The sequence below is a fragment of the Peromyscus californicus genome, unplaced genomic scaffold, assembly GCF_007827085.1.
Source record: "Peromyscus californicus insignis strain IS unplaced genomic scaffold, ASM782708v3 Scaffold_11__1_contigs__length_118956290, whole genome shotgun sequence".
Lineage (NCBI taxonomy): Eukaryota > Metazoa > Chordata > Mammalia > Rodentia > Cricetidae > Peromyscus > Peromyscus californicus.
The window spans coordinates 90,271,407-90,281,039 of record NW_026294402.1 but is presented as its reverse complement, the minus strand read 5'-3'; the positions used below and the strand labels follow the sequence as shown (position 1 = coordinate 90,281,039).

The 9,633-nt window shown below is 41.0% G+C and overlaps 1 protein-coding gene across 3 annotated transcripts in view; it reads right to left on the bottom strand.

The window, feature by feature from the left end:
- Window positions 1-411: 411 nt before the first annotated feature.
- Window positions 412-9,633, bottom strand: part of Xrn1 (5'-3' exoribonuclease 1) — a 112,681-nt gene continuing 103,459 nt past the window's right edge. For 2 of the 3 annotated variants that reach the window (XM_052717056.1, XM_052717075.1), the window contains 2 exons: window positions 6,182-6,342; window positions 412-5,628 (listed from right to left, as the gene is read on the bottom strand). In XM_052717056.1, coding sequence (XP_052573016.1) covers window positions 5,332-5,628; window positions 6,182-6,342 — 458 coding nt within the window. In that variant the 3' untranslated portion in view covers window positions 412-5,331. The remainder of the gene's footprint in view (window positions 5,629-6,181; window positions 6,343-9,633) is intronic. The other variant, XM_052717065.1, reaches the window with a different exon arrangement.

Genomic DNA, 9,633 nt, shown 5'->3' with positions numbered 1-9,633 from the left:
GAGGAAGGGTATCTGTCTCCTTTCTTTAGGGGTTGCAGCATCAGAAACAAAAACTTGACATTACCTGCCAGTGATGACATTCTGATATACTTACAAATAAGATGTAGAGCCAAGATGTGAATCATACCACCTGACTCTGTAATTCAGACTTCCATCAACCACAGTGACTCAGTTTACAATAATGCAGCACTAGATTGAGAACTGAAAGGACATCCAGGTGGGGCATGGTGGCACAGGCCTGTAACACAAGTACACAGTAGTCTGAGACAGGAGAATCTCATGTTTCAAAATCAGCATGGGAAATCAGAGTGACTCAAAACAAAGACTCCAATCAGAGGTTACATACGGAGGGGTTGAGACGCAAGCGGACACTTGGCTTTCGTATTAACGCACAGAACAGCAAACACCAAGTACTTCTGCCACCATTCTGTCTTTAATCAAAAGCACAGCGCATTTAACACGTACATGCCCAGACCTTCAGTGACATTTGCATGTTGAAATCCCTTTGCACAACTCTTTGAGGCTAACTTCGTGCTGTCTTTACAAATGTACAACATAAAAATACATTTGGAGTCCATTCCATGAAAGTTTAAAACACTTTAAGTATAATTGACAATGTAAAGGTATTTAAAATAAAAATTACAAAATGAGCACAAAGAAGTCTTCCCTTTGGAATTTTTAATAAAATACTGCTCTGTCTAAGATCTAATGAAAAATTCCAGTTACTTACAAAATAGTTACATGAGGAAAGAAACCAAGGAAGATAGATATGTATGAAATCACAGCTTAAATGAGGAAAATGCTAAACACTTTGATACACAGCACACCACTGATTACTCAAATGTTAAATGAAAACACTCAAAGTAATTTGTTTAGGAAAATGGAAGTATAAGATATTTAAACCCTCACCCCCCAAAAAAGAAAAAGTTAAAAAACAAAATCTAGCTGTGTGGTGTTGGCATATACCCTTAATCCCAGCACTTGGGAGGCAGAGGCAGGAGGATATCTGTGAGTTCAAGGCCACCCTGCTCTATAGAGTGAGTTCTAGGACAGCTAAGGCTACACAGAGAATTCCTGTCTTGAAATACAAAACAAAATACACACACACCCACACCCACACACGTAACTAAAGGAAAGGCAGGATTAATAGAGCTTAAAGCACACTGGGCATTAGCCATACTCTAATCTTAGAATTTAGGAGTTGAGGCAGGAGAACTCAAAGGGCTTTGTAGCAAGAGGGAGGAGGGGAGAGGAATTGGTTGGAGAGGGGAGGAGAGACTGAGCCTGAGTGAGCCAGAGTGAGCCCTTAGAGCAGGCTGTGGGGCACATTCTCACCCTATCATTTTGAGAGAAACAGAATGAAAACTTGGTTTCTAATCCCTAAGCAGCTACACAGACCACCACCTGCCGCACTAATCGGTAGTGATGGGCCGAGTACTGGGAAAATCAACTTTTATCTACAGCTTTCGATATGTAGATTAGTCTACTGGCCAGCAGTCTCCGTCCCCAGCTGCACTTGAGACCAGTCACTGAAGAGCAGGGAGTTTATTCTTGTCACTTCAACTCTCTCCCTCCTGCCCTCTCTCAAAAGAAAGGACCAGTGCTGTCTAGCTCAGCATGTGAGAGTCAAACTCAGCCTGCCTGTCTGCTCCTCCGTTACTGGAGAGCCACTGTCTCCCTCCAGCTGTCTCTTACTGTGCCTGGCAGAAAATGAGGATGTCTAATGGGAATATGAATTGTCAGGCTGAAAAACACTAAAAATTTAAGCTTTATGTTTTTGCTAGCAAAGGATGTGCCTGCAAAAAAAGACCATTTCATTGCAAACAAACAAACAAACAAAGGAACATAGAAATGCACACAAAGAACTGTAGTTTCAATCCTGTCACCATTTCTAAAAAGAAATGATCATTTTTTTGGTGACAGATTTTAAAAAAAAGATACAGAATACCTCTCATAATAATTTCTAACAGATTCTCTTCTATAGTAAAAGAAAAGTCTGGAAGCAAGCTGGTACAAAGAACTATAGCAGAGTGTGAGAGCGACCTTCAGTGGAGAGCCATGGAGTTCTGTCATATAAGATGGAAACTAAACAACCACTATGAAAAAATATTTGATACAAAGAGAATGGACACACAGAAGGGGAGTAAATAAAATGACTCCATAGTTCATTTCCTTGAGATAAAAAAGTACACTGAAGTCTGCAAATACTATTGGATCCTACAGGTCTCCCTCTTTGCCTCCTCCCGAGAACCAGGAATCTAGAACTGTCTAAACACACAGGAACGGAAATAGTAACAGGAAAAAAGACATCAATACTCCTCACTCTGCTCATCAGGGAAGGAGGGGAATACCTTCAGTGTTCGTTACTTACTGCTTTGAAAAGGAAGAAGGGTCTTTTTTCTAGACAGCGTCTACATAGCCCAGGCTTGCCTTGAATTCATGGTCCTGCTGTAGCATCCAGAGTGCTGGGATTAGAGGTGGGGGGTACCATTCTCAGCAAAGGACAACCTTAAATTGAAACTGGGATTCAGAGGAAATAATTTTCTGATGCAACTGAGGTTTCAATGTTTAAGCCTTTAGTCTGTGAAGTGTTTAAGTCAATTAATGCATTTTATCTGCCAAATTTTAAAATTAAGGTAGTGACTAGGTAACACACAGAATTGTGAAAAGAAACAATGGCTGAAAGGATCCATCTTTAACTTAATTTGCTTAAAAAAGACAGACTTACTGAACAAGGATATTTGCAATAGTTTTCAGTGAGGAGAGGAAGGTTTAATCAAGTAACTTTAGTTACATGAAAAACAGAGTCTGGGGGAATTTTTCCTTTTGTGACCGAAGTTTACCATTTCCACCAAAAGTTCTTAGATTGGACAGTCGACTGAGCATATTTTAGAAGCTTGAGGGTGGGCTCAGACTCCATCCCAGAGGGGAAAACCGTATGGTTCCCACAGTACAACTACGTTGCAGAGCAACTATGTTGCTAGACCCCTCCAGACGTGTCCACAGATCCAGTGTCCTCATAGCTCTCCAGCTAGTAAGTCTTGTCTCACATCTTTCATAGGTTGCATGTTTCCACAGATGTCAGACCTGCATTGACAACAGAGCTATGGGGGAGGGGCAGAAAATACGTAATCACTCCCTATCTGCTGGTATGCAGTCCTCTCTTATTTTAGTTTCCCTTCAAGCTTGACCCTTAGAATTTTTGTTTTTTGAAGGAAGGTCAAATATTCGTACTGGCTCTCCATATATAATTACTAGCTTGTGCTCAAATTTTAGAGAAATACCCTCACAGGTTCAATGGCACCGTGTTTACTAAAATCTCTCAGGGGATTTTCAAAAGGAATCCTTCCTCTGTGTTCTACAGGGAACAGAGTTATACACCATGGTGGACCCATCACACAGGATTAAGTGAATGGTAGAATAAATGTAAGTGAGGCTCTTGGAAGGAGTTACCATGGCACTGTCATAACTGAACATCCCCTTGTGTCTCCAATGAATGTTTGTGACAGTGAGGGTGGACACTGAGAATGACCTGAGCCTTAGCCCAGTGTCCCACTGCATGTGAGGGAGTGCTGGGCACTAACAAACAGCTCAACTTCTATCAATGGAAAACAAAGTTACAGAAAGTCACATGACCATAGAAGAGGACGATAACGACCATTTACCTCTCTACACTAAAGGCACCAACCACTAGTACACATATATCCTGGCACCATTTCGAGAAACACTGAAAACAGCAGAGAAAGGAATTCAGTTCAACACAGCATTTTAAAAAATAGTAAAACGATTTTAAGACTTATGGCAGAGTTTTCAATGAGCTAATGAAATCACACACAACAATAAGCAGCTCCATATAAAGACTGGTTCCTACTTTTTAAAAAGTATGATCATTTTACTCTTTAAAAATATAAACATATCACAAAACTAAAAGATAAATATATGCTCATATATAAATGCAGGCCCTGATGTCATTGAGAAATTTGCATAAAATCCCAATCGTTTCAATGGTGTGAACACAGATATCCATGAGTGACATGCAGAGACTAACGTGGTATCACCGAGAAGTTCAGCAAATGCTAAAGATGTACAACTGAATGGGACAGGCAGTCAGCAACATACACACAAACATCTGGAATTTTATAGTTTAAAATGTTATCAGTCCCAGGAAGCTCTACACATGGACCCATGATGAGCTTTCACCTATGTGAAGTACACAGAGAAAAGCCACACAAGTGGGTGTGGTGATGCATGGCTGAAATCCCAGAACTTGGAGGATTGCCATGAGTACCAGGCCAGCCAGGACTACACAGCAAGACCTCGTCTCAAAACAAACAAATCCCAAGAAGCCTAAGCAAGAATAAAGTGATTAACATTTTGTACTGTATTCTATTTGAAGACTGATTTGTAATCACTGTACCCTGTAGATTTTGAAACTTAATTTTATTAGATATTCTTAATGCTGGTTCTTGAATAATCTTAAAAAAAAGTCATCATTTCTCAAATCTAGATTGCTATTCCTAGTTCGAAGCAGCCAGACGAATGATCTGGAGGGTTTTCTAAAGCTGCTTTGGTACAAGATTTATAACAGAGCAACACTGGCAGCACCAGCCAGGGTGCTGGCTCCACGGCCACGGCCAGTGCGCTGGCTCTGCAGCATGCTGGGAGCGAGTCTGGCAACAGACTGAAGTGGTGACAGAGAAAGGGCCACTCTCCCAGCCACGCTGCTACATTATTAAAGAGAAATAAAACCCACATTTAGGAAATTATGAGGCCTAATTCATGCTACACTTAATTATCCCTCAATAATAGTGTAAAAAAGCTTATTATTATTATAATATGATGACTAATTTATAGTTCAAGGATGCTTCTAATGAGGAAGCCAATGGTTAGAGTGTACATTTTAACATTTAGCCCACTGATATCTACTTTATGTTTTTGGTTTTTGAAGCAAGGTCTCAGGCTGGCCAGGAACTCACTATGTAGCCCTGGCTAACCTTGATTATATGGCAATCCTCCCGTTTCAGCCTCTCAAGCACGAGGGTTATAGGCATGAACTACCATGCCTAGTTTGATGTTTATTTTAATACAAGATTTAATTTGATCTTTTTTTTTTACAGCTTTATTGAGGTATCACTGATGTACAACAAATTGCACATATTTAAAGTGCACAATTTGATATATAGTCTTAAATAGCATGAAAAGTGCCTGATAACTTAAAAATAGAAAATATTCAATCTAAACATATTCTAAAATAGTACATTTCTGACACATAGATATCAATTTATAAAAATGTAGATGGAAAGAAAAGACATTCATTCCCAGGTATCAAATTTATTCAGAAGGTTTAGGAACACTAAAGTTGACAGCCAGTTTCCTTGACCTCCTCCTCGAGGAGCTCGGGGCTGATTTCTGGTGGGACACACCATGGCCTTGGGAGGCAGTTTCGACTTGAGAAGACACAGGCTGAGCAGCTGGAGAGGACTTCAAAGAGGCTGATGGGCTTTCTTGTGGAATTATTTTGGTGGCTTCAGAAGACCCTGGCTTGCTAGTCTGAAGCGGTGTGGCTTGAGAACTCTGGGCCTCCTTATTCTCAAAATTCTTTCTGTTTGCAACCCTTTTTTTCGTAACCTTAAAGGAGTAAAAGCATCATTAAGTAACAATATAGGCAGAAAAAAAAAAAAAGCTTGTGTCAGAAAACACCATAAATCAGACTGTTACTATGTGCCAATCACTGCTGATTTTTGACTTCTATTTATTAACAGCAGCAAAATATTTACAACGGGGGCTGGAAAGATGGACAGTAGATGAGGTACTGCTCTTGCAGAGGATCTGAGTTTGGTTCCCAGTATCCATGTCTGATGGCCTGTAACTCTGCTTCAGGGGAACCAACACCTCTGAATTTCCAGGGCATCTGCCCTTGTGCAGAATATACCCTCCCTCATGCAATAATTAAACCAAAATAGATCTTTAAAAATATGTACATTACTTGCTACAATTAGTATTATTTATTAGACCATAAACAGACCAGAGATCAGCTGAAATGTATCACTACTGCAAGCTTAATTCATACACAAAGGACTTCCAGGGAAGTACTAACTATGTACATTTTTTATGAATAGCTTTGTTCTGAATATTAAAAAAAGGTAACTGTTAAAGCCACAGTTTTCTCGACAGCTCTCACCTGCAGAGGTATGAACTGATTGTGCACTCCGCCTGGCACTCCTCCAGCCAAGGGCATGGTCCCAGGATGTGGAGGAGGATGGAAGACCTTCCCAGCAACCGGCACTGCTGGTCTCCACGGCACTGAGCCGAAGAGATGAGACGAGGAAGGCATTATATTAGCTGTTAAGAACCGAGATTCAGAGATGAAGACTTCTCTCTCGAGCCTTGGTTAGTTCCTCCACCTTATTTGGCAACGGTAACTGCTCTTGTCTATCACATCACTCACCCTGGGGTCCTTTCTTAGGGCCATAAAACTACCTACAGAAATGCAGTTTTTGTGATGCTGGCCCACAGAGGCCAATGGTACCAAATGCTGACATGAGCTTTAGGAACAGTTGTAATTATGGGACTTTGAGGAAGATGGACTTTCCTGTGGAATCATTTCAATGGCATCAGAAGACCCTGGCTTGCTGTTATGAAATGGTGTTGAGTTGCAAAGAACTCTGGCCCTTCCTTATTCTCAAAATCCTGTTTGTTTGGTTTCATGACCATATAAATGATCATGAAGCTACTCCTTGAGGAAGGCCTGGGAACAAAGACAGAAATCATAAGGCTCTCACCTGACCCAAATGCTAAGTTTCATCCACAGTGAGCGTAGAATACAAAAAAACCTAAAGCTCAAGTCTTGAAATATGATCACTTTCATGGTACAGGGAGAGTTTCTTTTCTCTATTCTAGTAGAATTCAAGGACTCTTTTTTGTTGACTATTGGAAACACACTGAACTGGCAATTCCTAAAACTGTCTCTCTGAGCCACTTGGAGAGCTGGTGAAATTCAGACTCTTAACAGAGTGACTAAAATTTAACAAGCCAGATTCTCGAGGTCTCAGGAATCTTTGTATGCAGATAGGAGGACATTTTGTGGAAATCAGTTCTCTCCTTCCACTATGAGCCACACAGGAATTTAACCCAGGTTGTCAGGTTTTGCAGCAAGCACCTTCACCTACTGAGCCATTCATTTCTCTGGCCCTGGTGTTTTGAATTTCAAGGCAACCTGTTTTTTGTTTTGTTTTGTTTTCAATCTAGAGATGCATGTCCTTTAGCTCTAAGAAAACTTTATCTTTCCTTCCTTACCACTCATCTCTTTCTCTGGAGTGCCTATAACAAGGTTTGTGGATCTGTGCATTGTTATGCTAAATATTTGCTACTTCTTATTTTCTAGTTTTTAATCACCCTTTTACAATTTCAAGTCAACAACTGTGATCATTTAAATGAGACATGTCACCCACAGGCTCAGGTATTTGAATACAGTCCCCAGTTGGTGGTACTGTTTGGCGAGATTATGGAATCTTTAGCAGACAGAGTCTTGCTGAGGAAGTGTGTCCCTGGCAACTGGCTTTGAGAGTTTATAGTCTCACCCCTGTTCTCTCTCTCTCTGCTGTTTGAATATGTGATCTCTCAGCTTTCTGCTTCAGTCATCTGTTACCATGACTGTTTCCATTATGGAATCCCCCTCTGGTATTTTATCACAGCAACAGAAAAGCAACTGATAGAGAAGTTGGTACCAGGAGTGGGGTGTTGATGTGGAGAACCTGATCATGTTGTACTTCTGAAGAATATGGAAGACTTTGCAAGTTTGGACTAGAAAGGTGGCTGAATGCTGTAACCAGAGCTTAATGGGCCATTCTAGAAGACAGGAGGGATGAGAGTAATGCAGAAGATAGAGGCCTAGCTCATGATGTTTCAGAGGGGAGAAGGGCTGTATTAACTATGGAGTAGAGACAGTGTGATATTTTTGTAAACAATCTCACTGTTTTCTGTCCATGTCCTGAGAATTTACATGAGGCTGAACTAAAAAGACTAATTTCTTTGGTAGAAGAACTTTCAAGACAGCATAACATTGAGTCTAAGGTATAGCTCTTATTGATAATATGTATACAGGTCTGTAATAAAAAAGAGCAAGTGGGGCAGAAAGAAATAAAAAGGGAATTTGGAGATAAAAGGGGATTTCCCCTTTAGAACCATAAGCAAAAATAAACTATTCCTTTTGTAAGTTGCTTTTGGTTATGGTATTTTAGATACATTAGGAAGCTTAATGTACAGCCAAGGCATGTGCTAAATGAGGCTGTCATTATTAAGGAGATTAGCGTCACTCCGGGAGAGACCTCCTGCTCTGCACCAGAACAATGGGAAAAATGCCATCAGGGAGGACCCCACCTAGCTATGTCTCCACCTTGTAAAAGGAAAAAACATAAAGGGCAGCTTGTTCCTAGAAAGCAACTGCTTCAGCCCAGGAAAGCTGCTACTAAAGTGGTTGAAGGGGGTGAGGATCCAGTGTTAGATGGCAGTCAGACTTGTCAGTGTGCCATCTTTGGAGGCATGAAAGATGCAAGAGTGAGGGAGAGGGGGTCATGGATTCTATCTGCATGGTTTCAGAGAGCTCCCGAGGCCAGACAATAATGTGTGACAGAATCCCTGTAAGGAGCCTGTGAGAGGCCATCACATATAGCTATGAAAATGAAGTTGGGGTTGTGTTGAAGATCATAGGTATGAGACATCTGCCAAAGAGAGCTGATACAGGAGTGGAGCCACTCTAAGAGCAAAGCTGGAGCCATCTAAGTCTCATGAAACTAAAGTCCAGACATTGGACACAGAGTTGGAAGATTTTGTGTTTGCTCTGCTGAGCTTAGATCTTGTTCTGATTCAATCCTCACGATGCCCTCATTTCTCTCTTTTGGATTAGGGATGTATATTCTTTGGCACTATATGTTGGAAGTATGTAATTTGCCTTTTGAATTTACAGGGGGGTCACAGTTAAGAGACTGCCTTGGGTCTCAAAAAAAGAAACTTGGGCTTTGGACTTCTCAACAGTGTTGAGACTGATAAAGACTACTGGGACTTTTAGGGTTAGACTAAATGCACTTTGTGTTATGAGATGGCTGTGAGCCTACAGAGGCCAGAGCAGAATGTGCTAGTTTAAAATTGCCCCATAGGCTCAGATGTCTGAACCCATGTTCCCCAGTTGGTGGTGTCATCTGGGGAGTTATAGAGCCTTTAGGAAGTGCAGTCTTGCTGGAGAAAGTGTGTCACTGGGGGAAGGCTTTGAGTTTATAGCCTTGCTCCAGGGCCAGTTTGTTTTCTCTATTTGATGCCTGAGGTTGAATATGTGATCTTTCAGTTTCTGGCTGCAGCTGCCTGTCACCATGCCTTCCTGCCCATTAGGGACTCCTCCTCTGGAACAGTAAACCAAAATACACCCTTCCTTCTGTAAGTTGCTTTTTGTCATGATGCTTTATCAGAGCCACAGGAAGTAACGGATACAACTACAAACTTTTTTTTTTCAATTATTCTTTTTTCATACAATCTTGATTTTATTTGGCTAGCTCTGTAGAGCTAGAGATTAAGCCCAGAGCTTTGCATATGCCAGGTAAATGCGGTATGTGAGGAGGATGAGGAGCTCTTGTAACCTCT